This window comes from Leptopilina boulardi, unplaced genomic scaffold (genome assembly GCF_019393585.1).
Source record: "Leptopilina boulardi isolate dan_hultmark-lab unplaced genomic scaffold, ZJU_Lbou_2.1 LbouV2_229, whole genome shotgun sequence".
NCBI lineage: Eukaryota > Metazoa > Arthropoda > Insecta > Hymenoptera > Figitidae > Leptopilina > Leptopilina boulardi.
This window is the reverse complement of record NW_026137784.1, coordinates 2,474,670-2,495,835: the sequence shown is the minus strand read 5'-3', so window position 1 is coordinate 2,495,835 and position 21,166 is coordinate 2,474,670. Positions and strand designations below refer to the sequence as shown.

Below are 21,166 nucleotides of genomic sequence, written 5' to 3'. Positions count from 1 at the left end.
TTTGACAGAGTAGAAATTATTTGAAAATTTTCTTTTGGAATGTTTGCAAACACGTATAAAAAAATAAATTATTACATATATAAATTAGAATAATTTTCACGCTTATTACGAAAGACTTTATATTACTGCGGGCATATTTCCAAAGATTTGCAAAATAATAATATTTTGGTGGAGTTCCAAAGACCAAAATTTTTTATTCTAAATGCTGATAATATTTATAAGAATTAATTTTTACAAAATTAATACAAAAATTGTAATAAAATAAATTGTTAAACAATTTTTTTGAAATTTAAATTAAAAAATTACTTTAATAAATATTTTTAAATGTTGAAATAATTCTTTAGACATATTTTTCCACGAAAAAACAACGGAAATTGTGACGTCAAAATAATATTTATAGAAAAACGTTCGAAATAAGCTTCTTTCCAAATATAAAATAAATTGCAAAATATATAGGAAGGAAATGTTAAAGAAAGTGAAAACTCAAATTAAAAATGAATTAAATAAATAAAATAATATTACTTTTGACATTAATATAATTTAATTAAATTATGTGTTCTAGTTGAATATAATTTTATAATGTACTAATTATATACAGAAACAAATAAAGCTGAAGAAAATAACAATTCCCATATATGTAAACTTAACCTCTCTAGACAATGTTTACAATGAAAATATTGATTTTCATATTTAAAAACAATCAAAACATTAAAAATCAATTTATTTGATAATAATTAATAAAACAATAAAAAACAAAACAAAAAATAGTATTATTGTTATCGAAAAACTTACCAATACATATTTTGGAAAATTATAAGTTCAAATTGTGACTTGCATCCGAATATTAGCAAGGAGAAAAAAAAGTATTTTTCGAAATTTTATTATTGAGCAGATAGAATAAAAATTATAGAATAGATTACCTTTTTTTTTACTAATTATAATTTAAACTTCTTATATTTTTAGAAAAAATGATAATGTTTACACACGAGAATAATAAACAACAATGGCGTCTTCACCGTAATTCTCGTTAAGAATTTAAAAAGAAAGCTTGCTTCATTTTAATTGGTTGATAAATAGTTTTTTGGACAATTAATTTTTAATTTACAAATAAAAAATTTATCTTCAGAATAAAAGATTTTTTGAATAGGGTTTTGACTTTAGTAGTGACGGCACTGTGATCTAGATGACGTTTTTAAAAATGGCCGCCTTCAGTAATTTTTGACATTTAAATTGGCTAGATAATGTTTACATTGTGATAAAGTTATTTATGGTTCGTAGCCTACTATCTTTGGTGAAATAGAATAAAATCAAAAAATTTGCAATTCAATGAATTAATAAATTATTCAATTTTTTTGTTAATTAGAAAGAAAAATAAAATTAGTTTATCAATTTCTAACCTATAAGTGAATATTTAGAATTTTTATAAGAATTGTTTTCTTACAATCTGTTAAAATAGTTTTATAATTTCAATATGTTTTCTAATTTTATTATTAAACTAATTAATCATCTATTAGAGCTTTTAATGAACTTTTTTTTATTACAATTAATTGTTTAAAAAACAATGTTTGTGTATATGTTTACTACTTTTATAAAGCTACAATTTAAAATAATAATCTACGGATTTTTTTAATTAAAATAGTTTCAATAGTGTGAGTATTTTTCTAATATGACAAATTTATTTACAGCTTCACAAAATCAAGGATGCTTTTGAAGATTTAAATTTCATTTTTATAACGATTATTAAAAAAGAAAAAAATTCAAGATGCGTTCGAGAGAAGATACAAATGTAGTTTTCAGTAATTCTAATAATAGTAATCAAGTCGATTGGTCAAGATATGGTTTACATTCGGAAAATCATAGTGAACAATCACAAAATAGAAGTTATGATGAATTTGGTCCTGAAATGTATCAAACAGGGACAAATGAACTTTTTGCTCAGGAATATGTATGTAATTTTTCTTATTTTTAATATTTTATTTTTATTAATTAAAATTTGTGGTATTAATTTTAATTTTATTCACAGAATGCTGATCCATGGTGGAAGTCAAATTTTTTTATATCTCAACCAGTTTTATTTGGCACATGGGATGGAGTTTTTACTTCATGTTTAATTAATATTTTTGGCGTAATTGTTTTTTTGCGATCAGGATGGATTGTGGGTGAAGCAGGAGCTTTACATGCAGTTTTAATTATTTTAGCAACAGGCAATTATTAACTTTAAATTATCAATTATTAATTTAATTATTAACATAATATTTTATTTTTATATAAATTTATTTTATAAATTATATTCTCTTCTTTTAATTATTAACGTAATATTTTATTTTTATATAAATTTATTTATTTTATAAATTATATTCTCTTTAAATTAGTTATTAATTTTTGTAAATTTATTTTAGTTTGTGTCGCTTTGGTGACAGTTTTATCAGCAGTGGGAATTTGCGAAAGATGTCGAGTTGAAAGTGGTGGAGTTTATTTTTTATTGTCACATGTTCTTGGATCAAGATTTGGTGGATCTATTGGATTATTGTATTGCTTTGGACAGGTAAAATTTGTTTAAAAACAATTTTTGGTATCAATTTTTTCATATTTCTTTTTTATGTTTTTTTTTAAATTTCTGTGAAATTTTTAGGCCGTTGGTTGCGCTTTAAATGTTTTGGGTTTTGGTGAATCAATGGCCGGACTTGTTGGTCTTCAAACACCATGGGCGGAACAAGGTTTCGCGTGTGCTGCAGTCATTTTACTTTCAGTGATAAATGTCGCTGGAGTAAAGTGGGTCGTGAAACTACAATTTATTCTATTGCTTATTCTTCTTTTGGCTGGCGCCGATTTTATGGTTGGCTCATTTACTCACGAAAATCCTGGTACATAAAATATTTAATTAAATTAATTTATTTTTTAATGTTTTATAGTTTTATTAAAATTTAAATTATTGAACTTTTTTTCAATTAGAATCTGGTTTTGAGGGTTGGCTGTCGGGAAATTTGAGAAATAATACTTTTCCCTCTTATGATAAAGATAATGGATGGTTTACGACGTTTGGAGTATTTTTTCCAACAGTTACTGGAGTTTTAGCGGGAATTAATATGAGTGGCGATTTACGACAACCGTCGACTAATATACCAAATGGAACATTGGCAGCTCTAGGAACAGGGTATTTAAAACTAAAAAAAAAATATTAATTAAATTAGAAAATTAAAATAGAAAAATAGTTATATTTTATATTTTTTTTTTTACAGAACGTTCCTGTATTTGATTTTTTCCCTTTTTCTTGCATCAACTTGCACGAGGGAGGTTTTGAAAAATAATTTTATGATAGCTTCGACAGTATCGGCTTTTTCTGTTTTACTTCTTGCGGGACTTTATGTCTCTTCATTTAGCAGCTGTTTAGGAGCAATGTATGGTACTCCAAGAGTATTGCAATCAATCGCTGGACAAAATGTTATTCCTGGAATTAGTTGTTTACAAAGAGGCGTGAGTATTTTCTTTCTAAATTCTTTATATTGCACTTTTTCTATACTAGTAAAATTTTTATTATAAAATTCTTTTTATCGAAATTTCAAAAGAAACATTTTTTTTATAGAAAGGACCGAATAAAGTGCCAATCTATGCAATGTTGGTGGTGGCTGTTATCACATTGGCTTTTATCATTAAGGGACAAATTAATACACTCGCTCCAATTGTAACAATGCCATTTTTGTTGACCTATGCTTGTATGGATTATGCTTATTTTGCCTTAGCTCAAACATTTGATTTACGACATTCAAGGGAACAGAGATTTTCTTCACAAACACCAACTTTTGATAGAAATTATGGTGCTGCCGAGAGAAACGATGGTATAGAAACTGAAAACGATTTAGATACTTTATTTCCTGAAAGAATTCGACATAAAAACATTGCAGTAAGTTTTTCATGTTCTGTAAATATTTGTTTTATAGTATAAAAATAATTTACCCTAATAAAAAATAAATAAAAAAAGTAAGTAAAAAAAATTAATTACATTTTTTTCAGTCAAATCCTAATTTCTCCGACAATGTGAATATCGATTCATCACCAAGTTTAGATGAAAATAGCAGTGTAGCTGACTCAATTGCAAGAAGAGTTCATATTCATAACAAATTAGGGAATTGGTACAGTCCCTTTTGCAATCGATGGTTCTCTCTCCTCGGTGTAAGTTATTTATAAGAATTTTTTAAAAATAAATAAATTAGTTAAAAAAAAATGATAAATTTTTCCACTTTTTTTCTCTACAGGCGCTTGTAAAGCTTTTAATAATGTTCCTCGTCAATTGGGTGTACGCTACAGCAAATATTATTGTTGTTTTCCTTGTTTGGAGTTATATTGGCCACGCAAATCCTGCTGTGAAACCTGGTGTTTCTGCTGAATTTAAACTCTTTAAATGGCTTAAAAATTCAATTCTTAAATTAATGGGGTGAGAAAAATATTAAAACTTAATTTTAATATACAAAATTCAGTTTTCTGTGATATTAAAATATTTAATTTTTTTTTTTTCAGAAGAAAAGTTTACGACTATGAACAAATAGTTGTGACACCAGTTCCACCTGGTGTAGAAACATCTTCTGCACAATTAAATGAAGAAAATGAAGATTTCTCCGAAAGAAGGAGATATCATCAAACTTCAACAGTCACTGGACAATATGTTCACGTTGATTAAGAAACAAAACCAAAAAAAAAAAAGAATAATTAATGCTTCATTTAAAAAAATGGCAATAATTAAATCGGTAACGATTTAAAATTTAATTTGATTTTGCTTTCTCGTAAAGTATTTTAATTTTATTAATTAATTAAATTATAATTAATGTCATAGTTTCCGCACAATTTAATAGACGTTTACGTCTATTGTTAATATTAATTTGCTTTCTCTAACAGAGGATATCAATTTTGAAATTAATATTTTTCATTTTTTATTGTTTTTTTTAATAAATTTAAAAAAAAATTGTTTAAATATAAATTCGGCGTTGCTCTAGTACTTGAAATTGGAATGATTTATTATTTATAAGACATTCCAGACATTTACTTATTTATTTTTTATTTTTTTTTTGAAATGACTTTTAATGTGAGAATTAATGTTAACTGCACGTTGTGAATTTTATAGCAGCTATATATTATTTTATTGAAAATTTTAAAGCACATTCTACAAGATATACTTGGACTGACACATTCTTTGATTATATCAAAGAAGAAATTTGTGAGATTAAGTTTTGTAAGATTTTTAATGGAAAAAAAACAAATTCTACAGACTGCTGACGAACAGAGTTATAATAATAAACTCTTGATTTTCGTTCGTCACTTCAGATACTCTGTACATAAATAATTTATATATTTATATACATGTAGCTTTTTAGGTTTTTATAAATGTCATAACCAATATGAATAAACTGTGAAAAACACTTTAAATAAAGTTTACTTTAATTATTCATAATATTTTATTGTAATTATTAAAAAATTTTATTTCAATTTTTAAATAATTATTTTAATATAAAAAAAATAATAATAATACTGTTATTTTTAGTTTAATTACCAATTTCTATATAAATATTTTATTTATTTAATTATTCATTAAATTTAATTAATTAACCTTTATTTAATTTTGTTCAATACACTTTGAAAGTTGTACTGTTGTTTGAATTTGTAAATATTTGCCGCTCTTTTAGAACAACCAATGAGAACGCTGCATTTGGTATCACGTGTTTTGTTCATAAAGTTCACTTCATTTCCGGTTGAGCGGACAGGCTGAGCACATCGCGTTCCTTTTAGGTGGTAAATTTATTATATTTTTTGTTTAAAAAGATTAATTATTATACAATTTTCATAAATTAGAGTTGTTTTTAGTTATTTTTAATATAAAATACGTGAGAATTGCATAAAAAATTAAGTATATTTGAGTAAAAAAAGAATTTCGCCATGAGACATCGCGTCGCATGATAACCAAACTTTTTTCTCTTGCATCCGTCTATTTTTTTGTAGAATCAAGTAAATTTTTCTATTAATCGTGAAGTATGGTATATAAAATATTAGTAAAAATACTAATTTTTGTAGTAAAATTAAAATTTAATCGTAGGTTAGGCAATTTGTAAAAATTTTCATGTATTCGACGCCATCTTGGTTTTTCGTTCGCGGCATTCATGATCACGTGATTTGCGTAAGTTTCTTCCTGTTGAGCGGGCGAACATCGGACGGAATCCGCTTTCGGTGTTGATTTTACATCATTTTTACTCTAAAATAGTGATTATTTTATAAAATTCGTGAAGTTTTTACAAATTAGAGTAGATAATTTAACTATTGTCAGCATTAGACTCGTGTCGCGTTAGTTGAAAGCATCGGGTATTGGCGTCAAAAGAAAAATTTGTCAAAAACATCATTATTTTGACGACTAATTCGTTCTTTTTCTTTCCATTTCTTTGATTTATTGATAAATTTAAGTAAATTTAGTATTATTAGCAAGTTTTGGTTGAAAAAATAATTGACAAAATTTTATTGTGCAAACCTAACCTAAAAATTTCGTGTGACCTATGAAGGTGTTGAATAAATTGCAATATTTAGTTAACTAACTTTCGGTTTAAGGTTATAATAGTAATAATATTGCCAAATTTCTATAAATATTGGTTTTGTACATATTTTTATTAAATTAATAAGTCTTAAAAAAAAGTAGGCATAGTTTGTGAATTAAATCTGCTCCGATCGTCGCCTTGAAAGCTCGACTGGAAAATTTTTATAAAGTATTTATTTGTCCTCCCTTGTTTTTTTTTGTAAAATTTTAATAACTTGTGTGTAAATTAGTAAATTTTCTATCCCAATTTAATTAGAGTCAGTGAATTATTAATAATTTTACATTGTTATCGAACCTGTTTAAAGTGCATTGTTCTATTCAGAATTTCACCAATTTAGGTAAGCATTTGTAATTTTTATTTATTATATATATATATACATATTATAGCTATAATTTCCTAATGATTTATTACTAATAATTAGTAATATTAATGTTTCGAATAAATACGAGTTTGAATAAATAATATTGTTGAGGTCTATTTGTGAAATTAATAATTAAAAATATAATATGTATTATGTGTATATTATCAATTTCAGTATGATTTCTATTTAAATTTTATTTCTATTTTGATTTTTCTCTTAAATTAGCTAATGTAATTATTTCAATGAAATTAAAAATAATTAATATGAATTTTTTTTTCAGAATAGAATTAGTGATTCTAATTTTTTTAAATTTTCTAGGTTATCTAAGAAGAATTTGGAATATTTTTGCAATCTCAAAGGACTTCCTAATTTAGAAACATGGAAATTAATCAATCTTGGATCATTTATATTTTGGTATTTATGGGAATTAGAGTGAGTTTATTTTTCTACTATAAAATTTTAGTGATATTTTATATTTTATTGTTCATATTGAAATATTTGTTTTGTTTAAAAAAAATTGATGTTTTCGAAACATCCTTTTTTAAAAATTAATCCGTGATTAAATTCAACTAAATCGTTTATTATAAAATTAAAAAAAAAAATCTAAATTTGAAAAATATTTTAGAAAAATAAATTTTCGTTGGGAATTTACTTCCTCTTTTTTTTCTGGTTAATTTTTCATAAATATTTTTTAATATCTTTATCAGTGTTCGACTTTAGTATATCGAAAATAATTTTTGAAAGTTTCAAGTTAATTTTCTTGTATGAATTGTGAGTAAATATATATAAATATAAATAATTCTCTCTTTAAGAGGTGAAATTTACTAAAGCTAATCGAATTTAGAGATTATTTTCGTTTAATCAAGAATTGAGGGGTTGAATGTTAGGTCGAAAGGGGTACACACAGGGTGTTTATGTGTATGTGTGTCTGCCGTTGGGGGGTGGGTTTGTTCGGATCTGTCGGATTCGCGTTCAAACTTCAGTGCGCGACCAACCACCGACGTGTGTATATGTTCGGAGCGGTTCTCGGAGGCTGCGCCTTGTATAATCTTGATAAGAACTCTGCCAAAAATCTGCCAATTTTATTCACTTCTTTTCAACTTCCGCCAGCTGCGGTGAGCCCCAAATTTTCATATATGTTTTTTTTTTCCTCTTCTTTGCCCTTTGAAAATTGAATTTTTTTTTCTGCAAATCCCCCCCCAAAAAAAATACAAGGAATATATTTTTTTCCTATTAAAGAAATTTTTTTAATAAATAAATATTTATAGATAAATACTAGGTTTAGTTTTTTTTGCGAAAATATGATTTAAGGTTTTAGTTTTTAATTTTGAAATAGAATTTATTTTTTTTGAAATGCCTTATCGAACTTGACTGAGAAAATATTATTGAGATTCTAATCTGAAAATTCCTGAAGTGCTTTTGTGAATATTAAAGGTAGTTTTATTTACTTTTGAGATAAATTCCACTTCTGCGAAGAATTTTACGCACGTGCAGATAGTTTTTGCCGGTTCGCTACACGTGAGGATAAATCTTATATACGAATAGTTCTTTTTTTTTCTTAATATAATTCTTAAAATTAAATCGATTATTATGGAATATTGTTTATTATTCTTTTTTTAATTTTAAATCCTATAATTTATTTAATTATTCTTCGTCGGAGAATTTTTTTTTTAGCTGACTATAAAAACGAGAATAGAAAAGCATATTAGAAAAATATTGACTCTATTAAATTTTTATTATATTATTTTAATGAATAGGGAATTATTTTAAAGCTTATTATATTCATTTTATGTATGAAATATATTTTGTTTATTGAAGCTTATAAAATTTATTTTTGATGGTTGAAATTTTGTTTTTATCGGTTAATAATAAAAGGTTTCCTCGTTTACTAAAAATAAAAATTTTTTGAACAAAGCAATTTAGTTTTTAATTTAAAAAAAAAATGCGCGGTATAATACATGGTTTGATTAAAAAAAAAAAGAAATTTATTTTTTCATATTTTAAAGGGATTTTAATTTAATTAAAAAAAAAAAAAATTTTTTAATTATAAAAGGTAGTAAAAATGTGGTTTTAGTATATTAAATATAATGGTAATTATACAGTCAATGACTCTGATAAAGAGGGAAATCTTTTCAAGTAACTGATAATTTTGAACCGATTCTATAAATGTAATAAACGAGTAATGCGAATTTACTTGCGTCTTATTTATAATTTTTTAAATTATTTTTATAATAAATACATAGAGAAAAAAAATTAACATAATTTACGTTTTACATCATTAAGAAACAATTCGAAAAAAAAGTTAATTAGAAGTCATTTTAAACTTGTACATAAAAAAAAATGCAGTAAAATCTTGTGCGGCAGTTTCTTTTTTTTTTACATAGAGGACAGTTAAGAAAGTTGATAGTTGAAAGTTTTCTTAAAGTTTATCGAGTTGTACTTAAGAAAGTACAAAGTGCGATATTTGATTTTATTCTAAAGAGATGTTGGCGCGAAAATTGTAGGTGTGTGAGAGTAATAGTGAGACGACAAACGACTTTGAGTATATAGTGTATAAGTAGTATCGCGTAGAAGGCGATATAGGCGGTGTGGCAAAACGATGGGGGTTGCTTTATAGTAGTGGTGTAGTATTTCATGAATGAACGAACCAACTCACTTTCGCGTAACCGCTAATGGGCTTCTTTCTTGCATATATATATATATACGTATAGAGTAAAAAAAAAATTTATTTGATTCAAATCTTAATCGGTTACTATTTATCAAATAAATATTTATTTGTATTAAATAATTATTATCTGATACAGATAAATATTTCTTCGTATTAAATAATTATTATTTGATTCAGAAAAATATTTATTCGTATTAAATAATTATTATTTGATTCAAATAAATTTTTTATTTGTATTAAATAATTATTATTTGATTCAGATAAATATTTATTTGTATTGAATAATTATTATTTGATTCAGATAAATATTTATTTGTATTAAATAATTATTTCAGTATTATTGTAAATAGTATTTATTTCAAATACAGAAATTACCTTGGTTCAAAAATTTTATTTAATTCAATTATTTAGTTCAAGTAAATATTTATTTGATAATAGTGAATCGATTATTTGAATTAAAAATTATTTTTTCTGTGTAATTTTTCTATTTAAATAAATACCAATTCTTTTTTTTTGTATTAAAATCAATATATCACTAAACATTAAATTTGTATTTAATTTCAAAACAGAATATATTCATTTCAATTTTAAAAATTGTCTTAACCAAATAATTAGAATAAGAGAAATAATATGATCGCAGAGTGTAGAATAATGAAATATTTTTCAAGAATTGACAATCCTTATAGATAACGATAATTAAACATGATGATATTAATTGAGTTACAAGATAAAAATTTTAAGAGAAATAATATTTGCTCTACTCTTGAGAATATAATGAAGCCTCTCTTTTTCTCTTCTTTGTTGATTTTTCTATTTGATTGAGATTCTTCATATATATATATAGATATAAAAGAGACAATTACATTTACGTTGTTTCAATAAGGTTCTTTACCAACATAAAAATTTCCTATTGTGACATTTTGCGGATCAATTTTTTTTTTTTTGATAATTGAAGAATTTATTGGAAATTCTTTTTTTTTTTTATTATTTAAAGTATATGCTAATTGACACCGCGAAGAAGTTGAAAAGTCGAGTGGAAACGAGAGTAGACGACGCAAAGGGTCGAAAGAGTATACAGAGGGTCCATTATCGTAATTAATAGGTACCATTACAATTAACGCGTTGGAGACGCGGCGCCTGGGGCGAGGATTCCTTTTACGGTGCTTTTATCGTGGCTGCAGTTTCACTATATATAGAGAGAGAGAGTTGCAGGCGCGCACAAAATGGACCGTATTCTTTTGCGAACGTATATATATATATATATTCACTTGAAGATTTCTTTTGTTGATATGTGTGTCTCAAGCAGAGTGCAAGTAGAATTTTGGTCTGTCAATTGTTGACTTTGAAAAATTCTTCTCATTTATTAAAAAATTCCCTTTTGAATTATTTTTGTTAGTTTAAAAGAATAAAAAAGCTTCAAAATTTTAGGAATTAAAAATAGTAAAAACAGGACAATTTTTTTTTTAAATGGATATTAATGTAGAATGACATGAGAAAGGTGAATCCTGATGTTTTTTTTATTCTTATTTTCTCTTGATGATGGTGTACAGATGCAGGACCCATGACAGGATTTGCTGCTTAAATATTTACACCATCAAACCCGTCGCACCACTGGGAAACGCCTTCGACTCTCTTTCTCTCTCTTCTTTTTTTTTTTTTTACATCCCTTGGTTGTCCCCTTCCCTACATTTTGCCCTGCCGTCACACTTGAGACCGGGAAATTAGATTTCCCGGGGAAAATGTCACCGGCTTTCGTAGACGGGGCTTCTCCTTTCAAAGCTTCGCCTTCGTCGTCGACGTCGTAAAGGCGAACTTAAAGGCAACTCCCTTCTTCTTCTGCCAATCCAGTGTCCCTCTTTCCTCTTTTTTTTGCAACTCACACCGAAGCTTTTATCCACTCTGGTCATTTTTCTTGATGGTAATAGTAGAAGTAGAAATGGTAGATATTTCTTCTATACAGAAAGAAAATTCATATATGGTTTGGGCTATATCAATTCTTGTTTTCTGATGCTCTAAATATATCAGTAAGGTAAAAGGAGAGAAATTTTATATCACTACATTGAAGAAATGATTTTAGTATACTTGTAAAGCATTCTTTTTATGATGCAATGTATTCTAGGATTTTGATTTTATACAGGAAAAGAAATACGCTTAATAATAGTTGTTATGGTTGGGAATTGTTTGAGCTGTCCTTAAATTAAGGTAACCTATCGTTTCTAGTATTCATTTCACCAACTTCGATTAAAATTGTTAATTAGTGATTAAATCCCTAACCGATTAATTTAACCGCTTATGATTGGTTAGGGATTTAATTTTTTTTTTATCTGTAACAAAATATTGAGCCCACAGTCAAACCACCATTAAAGGGCCACCATTAATTATATTATGAATACAAAATTAGAGATTTATTTATAAACAAAAATAAAATATTTCATCGATTGTACGAATAAAGGAAGAAAGAAAAATGATCTAATTACGATTACATTCTATTATAGATTCTTAACGTCGAGCAATGATATAATCTTTAATAACGCTCTTGAAAGTGTTAAGAGACATCTCCAAAAAGATCTTTATTTTTATCATGATGAAAGCACATTACATTAATTTTATTGCACTTAATTCTTAATTGAAGTTGGTTGAAATAGTCAGTCTAATTTTAACGATTCTGTTTAGTGATAATAATTGATTTCCGCAGATGAGAAAAATATGCTATTGAATCATTTTTAATTTTGAATTTCAATCCTACCCAACTCTGCTTTGGACGAACATATTTTGGACTCTTGTTTTCCGTTTGTTTACAAATGTCATATATGTCGATTATGATATTGTGTAATAGGAAATTATTAATTGCATTAATTGACAACGCATTAGAAATATTTATCAAGCGTGCATTACTTAAATTTTGTTCATTTATAATAAATAAATTATTGATAATTATTTGAACCACAAAAATAATTAAAAATTTTCAAGTGTTGTGATTGTGAACTTAACTTAAATCTTATGTGATAAACATAAATAAAGGTTAGTGGTATCAAATGATCCCATATTCTGGATCATTTCTTGATATTTGGATCAATTTGATACCTTATATCGAATCAAAACGTTGCATTCCAAAATGATACCATCAAGTTTACAGTGATATGTATTTACTTTGGGATTTGGATTTTGTTGTAAAATAAATTTTGATTTAGACTTGGAATATTTGCTACTATAAATACCAAAGTGTCCCTCGACGTGCGTTCACTCAAGTTTTGAAAAAAAAAAAAATCGTTTCGAAAGAAGAGGGTTTCGGCGTGAATCAGGATAATGTATTGAAGGTACATTGAGAGAAAAACGAACGTCAAGTTAAAAATGTTCGTCGGCTAGTGCAGTTCGTTTCCCGTGAGTTTTCCTAAAGAGTTGGAAAAGGATGAAAAGGGGGGGGGGTGGTTTCGTTGGGTCGTTGTTTCCCCTGGTATCGGACTAGGTATATACAGGATACGAGGGATTTGGCGTCTCCATTCGAAGCGTAAAATCGTCCATCGGTGCATTTTATACATCCTCTTCTTTCTCTCTATATATTTCTTTTCTGTCTCTCTTTATCCGCTTTTTTTTCCTTTCTTCATTTTCCCCTGTGATTTTTTTTCAGCCTTCTCTCTCTCTCTTTCTCTGTCACTGTACTGATCCTTTCTCTTCTTTTACCGGAGGCAATGACTTTCCATATTGATTCCACATCGAGAGAGAACCGAGGGCGTGAAGAGGGAAAGAAACATTGAACTGGTTTCATTATCCTCTCTATATGCATGCTTCAAAGAGCATGTGTTTCGACAAAACGGAACAAAATGGCACTAATGACGCTAATCAAAAAGTATAGAGGGGTGGGGGTGGTTAGGGATGTGATGGCGAATTACAATTGATAGAGAATAATAGTCGAGATGAATTTCCATTGAAATATCATACCTGACAGATTAGCTGTGAGATGAATAGCGATTGTTTGGAAAATTATACTTTTACCAGGAACAAAGATATGATTTTATACTAGATCAATATTGTAAAAGTTTTGCTGTACTTTTTTTGAGGGGGAATTTTTCTACATCTCGATGAAATCTGTGATTATTTATTTCTTTTCTGTATATATAAAAATTTGGAGAGAATTTTTTGAATTTCTCAATAATTCGGAAAGGGGTTTTTGGGGGGGATTTGGGTTCGTTTTCAAAAAGAGTGATCATAATCTGTTTATAACACCGCGTGGAAGGTCTCAAACCATTTTCGTTGAACCGCAAATTCAATTGCAACCGGGGAATGCGATTCAAATTGTTGGTAATTGTATTACAACCCACTCGACGGAACCACTAGCTACTCCTTCTCTTTCCCTTCGTCTGCATTTCTGATTGAATTCCGTTCTTCCCACTCTTCCGCTCGATCTCGCGACGTCAAGGTAATCATTGTCGGGAAATGTCTTCTCTTTTGGAATGCACTGATAAACTTTTCCAAATGTATATTTCGTGAACTAAAATAATATTATATATCTGGGCATTTTTGATAATTTTGTTGTATAAATTATAGTATTAGGGATAATAAAAGATTAGTGCGTGAAAAAATAGGGGTAATATGGAACATTAATTTTTCCAATAGAATTTCTGTCATTTATTTGAAAATAATTTTTCTCTATCTTTAATTTTTCTTGAAAATTCCTGTTTTTTTTTCTTGTACCTTTTTTGTAAGTTTGTAACTAGAAAAACTTAAGCTTGATTTGTATAACTTGGGGGGGATTTGAAGTTTGAGGAATTATTTCCTTTTTTTTTTATTTTGGCTCCCTCGCTCTCTCTATTCGTTTCTCGTCATTATTATCTCACTTTCCAGTCTTAACCTAACTTTCTTTTTCTCGACACTTACTCTAAATCACTTCTGTCTTTATATTGCCCCCTATTTTATTTTTATCATGCTCTCTATCACTTTAACAGTTCACCTATCTTTCCCTCTTATTTTTTTACTACCTCAAGTATACTATTACCTATCACCCGTTTTATGCCTCATTTTTCTTTCGCCTTTCCTCTTTTTTCGAATTTGTATCTTTGTTTTATTGTCCAACTTATAGATAAAAAAAACCTGGACTTTTGCAATTCTTTTTTTTTTTAAATAAAATTTATAAAAAATGAGAGATAAGATTTTTTTTTTTTTTAACAAAAGATGATGGGGAATTTTTTTCATAGAAAAAAAAAATGTTGTTTGGTAAATTTCAAGAGTTTTTGAAAAAAAATGTCGTTCATTTTAAGAATGAACGGCACTCCATTGCGCGAGAGCGAATAATCTCGGGGTGTCTATGCGTGGCCTATTGTAAGGCGATACAAAGGAAAAGATGTTCGTGTATATATGCATGTGAGTGAGTAGAAAAGAAAGGAGAACAAGGAAATCAAAGAAATAAAGGGAACAAACGAGAGAGAGAAAAAAGAGAGAGAGAGAGAGAGAGAACAAGTGTCGCGTGTCTGTTCAAACACACTTGGCTTTCCCACTCTTTTTTTTGTATACGTGTATGTGTACTTCAGAGCTTCAGGTATGCCATAGGGTGTCAAAGAGTTTCGACGCAGTGTGAAATTGCATCACATGTGGAAATTTAAATGCATATATATCATGAGAGTTAATTAAAAATGTGAATATCATCATATTCTTTAAATTTATCTTCATATATAGTATTCTTTCATAATTTTGTCAATGTTTCTGAACTTTTGAAAGCTCTTCTAAATATTCCTATATACGAATCAAAAAAAATTTTATTTTCACATTTTTTCTTTTTATTTAGTCAAAAATCGGTTTTTTTTTTGCTGACGATAAATTTTTATACACGGAAAAAAAATTGCTTACAGATGTTAACTGATTTTTGCTATCGGATCTATCAAAATTAGTAACCACAGCTAAATTTTTTTCTATGACAACGAAAAAGTTTGCTGTGATAAATAATATCAGTCTTAATTTTTAAAAATTTACTGTCACAGCAAACTTTTTTGACCCTACAGTAAATTTGTTCGCTGTCTCTATATTAGCTAACGTAATTTGCTGTGACAGCAAAATTTTTCTATGCGTGTATAAAACAAAGAAATCGCTTTCTATTCCCTCTAAATTTTTACTAATTTTTAGTAAAATATTACTATTTGATTTAGTAATATTTTTTTTTAACTAAAATTAAAAAAAAAAAATAGTGAAAATTTTCATTAATTTTTAGTAAAATGTTACTATATGATTTAGGAATATTTTTTTTTACTAAAGTTTTAGCAAAAAATAACTAATAAATTATTTATCATTTTTAATAATAAATAATTGCGATTAGTCAAAATTTTCACTAATTTTTAGTAATATATTATTACACTGAAAAAAAATTTATTTGGTTCAGGTAAATATTTATTCGACAATAGTCAAGTAACCGATTATTTAAATTAAATAAATTTTTTTCAGTATATTTGATTTAGTAATATTTATTTATTTATTCAAGTTTACGGGTTTACAGACACAAGTATATTTTTTTTTTTACTAAAATTGTAGTGAAAAATGACTAAAAATTAGTAGAAATTTTCACTAATTTGAATTAGTGAACGAATTTTCACTAATTCAAAAGAGAGTATATCAGTTTTTTCTAATTAGATTTCATTGAAATTTGCAAAAAAAAAATGGTGTAATAGAGTCTCGATTTTAGAGATGGTAAAAATTATTTGTCCACTTAAAAAAAGATATAAAAAGCCAAACTTTCTCGTATATATATATATATAAAAATAAATATAGTGACGCGAGCGCTAAACGCTATTATAAGGTAAATTACTATTTTACGATTTTCGTGGTTGAATTTTACAACAAAGCGCTAAAACGAATTGCAATGAGAGGTAAATGGGCTTCGTGTGTTGATGTTGTAATAGTTTTAGCAGAGTGCATAAGCAGTGAAATGTTGATGAATAATAGTTTTCTGAATTTAAACACTTCTACATTAAATTTTCAATGAATGAAATAAAAAAAAATTATATTTTTATACATAAAAGGTGTATAACATTTTGAATAGTTTCTGTTTATATACACTTAAATGAATTTCTCTCATATAAATTTATAAAGTAATTAACATTTAGTAAAATACATTAAAATTTTTTTAAATTAAATTAAATAAAAAATTAAATGTTTTTTTTTTGTAACAAAGAATCAATATAATTTCAAATATGAATAGTAAAAATTATAATATAAATTATTTTTTATTTATATAATAAAAAAATTTATTATTTTATTATCAAAAAAAAGTTATTGTTTAATAATTTTAGATATAAAAAAAGTTGAAAATTTATATAGAGAATGCTGAATCGGTTTTGAAAACGAAATAGTAGCAGTGGAAAAATGAAATGTATAAATCACAGTAGTTAGTGTCGTTATTGGTCAGCCGCTTGACTGAAAAGCAATAGGTGTACTTCAAGCGCACCCAATCAACTTTTGATCGATACTGATTCGTTGTGCCGAATGAAAGTCCATTGCTTTTAACTGATAGCAATCGATCTTTGCTACATGAAATTTCCAAAAAAGTAAATAACCAGAGAGAGAGAGAGATTCATAAAGTTGATAATATTTTGCTAATTGTTTATTAATTCAGTTCTATTCCAATCCCTTTGAAAGACAATTTTCAATTTATAAATTTTCATTCAGTAGATTTAAAAATCAATTTTTAATAATTATTTTGACAATTGTTTTTACATGAAAAAAAAACAACTTTTTTTTGTAACAGCGAAAGGTTTCACTAAAATAGTGAAAGGTTTAACTGAAACAATTAAAACTTTTCCTATTCTATAGTGAAAGCTAACGCTGTTCAAATTATTAATTCATATTCTTTTAAGTTGATTAAAAAATAACAAAGCTATTGCGATTGATTTTTATTTTGTCAAATATATGTATTTTATAACTAAAATGAGATGAAGTTATTTTTAATTTACTTAATTGCAAATTGTTATAGAGAAATAAAGATTTTTAGTGAATAAATGAAAATTTTATCGAAAATGAAAGTCACGCAATTGCCTTGAGAGAAAAATTGGCTCGAGGGGGTGTTTCTTAATTGGATCGAATCTAGCCAAACGTTGTAGAGGGAAGAAAAATCACGACTTTCGTTTAACCTCCTAAATCACAATATTATTACGAACCCTTGAATCCTTATCCTTCGCAGTTAATTTCTTAGCTCAGGCTTATACAAACTTTCATTACGTTTAATATATATTTGACTGATCTCTAATTTCACGCTGACTGAGAAAATTTTATATGAGTTTGATGAGAAATTATAAAAAATTTCGGATTTTTAAAATTTAAGAACCTTTGAGCTACAATGAAAAAAAAATTAATTTGGTTCAAATAATCGATTACTTGATTATATAAAAATTTACTTGAACCAAATAATTTTTATTTGAATCAATTAAATGGTATTTGCTTCAAATAAAAAAATTGTTAATTCAAATACAGTTTATTTGGCTTAATTAAAAATTATTTGGTTCAAATAAATACTTATTTGGTTCAAGTAAATATTTATTTGATAATAGTCAAGTAATCGAGTATTTGAATCAAACAATTTTTTTTTCATACTTAAATTTTAGATTTTTGAAAAAATTTTCTGGATATTTTCTCTGTAATTTCTGTTCTGATTCTTTTTCTTCTTCTTCTTCTGCAACAATAAAAACTTTTTTAATTTACTCTATCATGACTCGGGAAATCCTACTGTCGATTTTAATTCAATATTTCAATAAAAAAAAAAAAAAGATATATATCTTTGTTCGTTTCAATTTTGTAACATACGGCAAAAGATAATTACCTTTTTTTTCTGTAACTAATTCGCTATAAGAAAGTTAAGTTGATAATGTTAGAAAAGTTGTCAAAGAAACTGTAAAAACTTATAATTAGTGGAAATTTTTTTTTTTTTTTGCACAAAAGTCTAAAGTATTTTTTGATGTAATTCTTTTATATAATTACATTTTATATTTTTTGTTCATTTGTAATTAGGATATTTTTTTTATACTCTTCGTTTAAAAGAATTCTTCACGGAAAAAAAATCTTTAAACGGCGATACATTTCTCTGGAATATAGCGAAAACTTTCGCTGTTCTAGTGAAACTTTTTGCTGTTTCAGGTGAAGATTTTTTACCGTCCTTTTTAATTTTTTTTCGATTCGAAAAATAATAATAGTAATTAGAAATATCTTTTTAAAAATTCCAATAACATTCTTTTATTTATATCATTAAAGATATTTTGATTGTTTGGGAATCGGAAGTTTTTTTTTTTTGTGTGTTTTCTTATCTTCATTCTACTTTTTATTGGGAATTTTTGCATATACGAAGTTATTGATCATGAAAAAAAAATCTTTTTGTATCCTCATCCAACGTAAACCTATACCTACTTTCTCCCATATAACTTTGCTATCTTCTTATGCTTGCGGAGGTAACGAGCGTGAAGCTTTTCGATGGAGGGTTGAAAGTATATACGAACCCCTTCATAACTGTCAACTGCGCATCGTTGATATTGACATTATTCTACGCTATTTTCAAAAGGACGATAAGGTGCGGAAATTTTGTTATCTTGCGTGATTTATTTAAACGGTTGCATTTCTTTAAAAAAAAAAAAAAAAATCGATCATAGAAATAAAGCTTCATTAACTCTCAACAATGGTTAGAATTAAAAAATTATCTGATTTATAAATAATCGCGGTTACTATCAAATAAATATTTACTGATAAATTTTATTTGAATTAACTAAATTGTATTTGGACAAATAATTTTTGTATTTGGACCAATAATTTTTGTATTTGGACCAATAATTTTTGTACACAGAAAATTAAAAGGCATTAAAATAAGCTGCAACGCTTATTATTTTAATTCAATTTTACTTATTTTAATCCATTTTCCCAGATAGCACGGAAACTTGCAGCAAGCTTGCAGCAAGCTTACCGTGCAAGCTTGTCAAGCTTGTCTGAGCTAGCGAATTGTCCCACCCAGGGCAAGCTTGCCGTGAAAGCTTTCTGTAAGCTTTCCAGGAAAGGTTGCTGCAATCTTGCCATGAAAGATTGCTACAAGATTGCTGCAAGCATACTAAGAATGATTGCGGCAAGCTTGCGTGAAAGATTGCTGTAAGCTTGCTACGTAAGGTTGCAGGGGAATTTCAACAAGCTTCTGGAAAGGTTGCCGCAAGCTTGCTGCAAGTTTCCGTGCTATCTGGGAAAATGGATTAAAATAAGCAAAATTGGATTAAAATAATAAGCGTTGAATTTAATAAGTAAATATTTATTTAAATAAAATTGCCCAATTATTGAATGTTATAAACAAAAATTTTTTAATATATCTCGATCAAATTTACATTAGATATTAAATTCATCTTTTTTTCGTTCGTGAGAAAACAGTGGAAAGAAGATCATAGAGCGCAGTCTTAAAATGATTATAGAGCAGTAATTACATACTTTCTTTTTTTTTCCTTTTTTTTTTTGCGCAAACTTAGGCGCCAAAAGCAAAATTACCAATTCGTGTTATTATACTCATCCTTGAAGCAATTAATTATACGATAGTCAGGAATTTTTTAAAGAATTTCCATCTTCAATTCTTTCTCGGTGAAAAAGGATTAAATTGGATAGTTTTTTTTTTTTTTAAACGAATCAATATTTTTTTTCATCTACTTTCCATAAATTAAAATTACAGCATAGATTTCGGCTTTTTGGTTATAAAATTTAAAAATCTTCTCTTGTAATCAAAAATCAAATTAAAGTTTCTTTTTTTTTTGTCAATTTCAATTAAGACATTCGATTTTTCGTCTCTTGATTATCATTGCCCAGAGCACAAGAAATGCAAATTCAGGATAGAGTTTACTAAATGAGATGACTTGAAGAGAGTGCGATGTAAACAGAAATCGGTAATAAAGTCTGATTACTTTTCGCTTCGATCTATTTATTCTATCAGAGGTTTGTTTTATTCGGATTTTTTACTTTTTGAAATCAATTTATCTACATATATAGTTTGGAGTATAAAATCTGCATCTGGACGGGCGCAAAGGATGTGGATAACGACAACGACGACGACGACGACTTCACTCGACATTTTACAGTGACTGTCGTTGGACTTCTCGAGGGAAAACTTTTCGCTCGTTATTTACCGCGAAACTATTTTGCAATTTAATGCAACCACCCTCCCCCCTTCTTTTTTCCATCTCTTTTTCTCGAACCCTTCAGCAACCTCCGACCGCACACCGTTTTCGTCTGTACCGTTGCAAATGACATTTAATTGCAAATATATATATATATATATATATATATAGTCTAGAAAATGAGTTGTGATATCATATCGCAGACCCGCAGCAATGATAACAAAAATTCAATTGATAATATAAAATCGCCAAATATGCAAATAAATTAATTACATGATCAATATATTTGCATTTTTTCTTATCGGAGATATTATCTTCATTAAAATGAATATATAATTATCCGCAGATAAAGTTATCTCTGTAATTGTCAATTGAATTTTTATATTCATCAGTGACTTTTTTTTTTTATCGATTTTACAAATATTCGAATTCTGTTAAAATACACATATTAAATAAA

At 26.9% G+C, this 21,166-nt stretch overlaps 2 protein-coding genes across 11 annotated transcripts in view; both read left to right on the top strand.

The window, feature by feature from the left end:
• The first annotated feature begins 1,154 nt into the window (after nucleotides 1-1,154).
• LOC127280081 (solute carrier family 12 member 8) lies at nucleotides 1,155-5,422 on the top strand. The gene is made up of 11 exons (XM_051302861.1): nucleotides 1,155-1,270; nucleotides 1,686-1,945; nucleotides 2,024-2,204; nucleotides 2,400-2,545; nucleotides 2,633-2,864; nucleotides 2,953-3,154; nucleotides 3,240-3,474; nucleotides 3,584-3,901; nucleotides 4,012-4,170; nucleotides 4,254-4,432; nucleotides 4,516-5,422. The coding sequence occupies exons 2-11, from the start codon at nucleotides 1,763-1,765 to the stop codon at nucleotides 4,673-4,675; spliced, it is 1,995 nt and encodes a 664-aa protein (XP_051158818.1). The 5' UTR covers nucleotides 1,155-1,270; nucleotides 1,686-1,762; the 3' UTR covers nucleotides 4,676-5,422.
• Nucleotides 5,423-6,339: 917 nt separating this feature from the next.
• Nucleotides 6,340-21,166, top strand: part of LOC127280107 (cell adhesion molecule Dscam2) — a 159,613-nt gene continuing 144,786 nt past the window's right edge. For 9 of the 10 annotated variants that reach the window (XR_007842785.1, XM_051302913.1, XM_051302915.1 and 6 more), the window contains exon 1: nucleotides 7,921-8,048. The gene's annotated coding sequence lies outside the window, so the exon portion shown is untranslated. Of the gene's footprint in view, nucleotides 6,910-7,251; nucleotides 7,366-7,920; nucleotides 8,049-21,166 lie in introns of those variants that run through there. The other variant, XM_051302914.1, reaches the window with a different exon arrangement.

Coding starts and splice junctions, on each gene's coding strand:
- LOC127280081 (XM_051302861.1), top strand. CDS start 1,763: ATGCGTTCGAGAGAAGATACAAATGTAGTTTTCAGTAATTCTAATAAT. Junction 1,946..2,023: donor AACTTTTTGCTCAGGAATAT/GTATGTAATTTT, acceptor TTTTATTCACAG/AATGCTGATCCATGGTGGAA. Junction 2,865..2,952: donor ATTTACTCACGAAAATCCTG/GTACATAAAATA, acceptor TTTTTCAATTAG/AATCTGGTTTTGAGGGTTGG.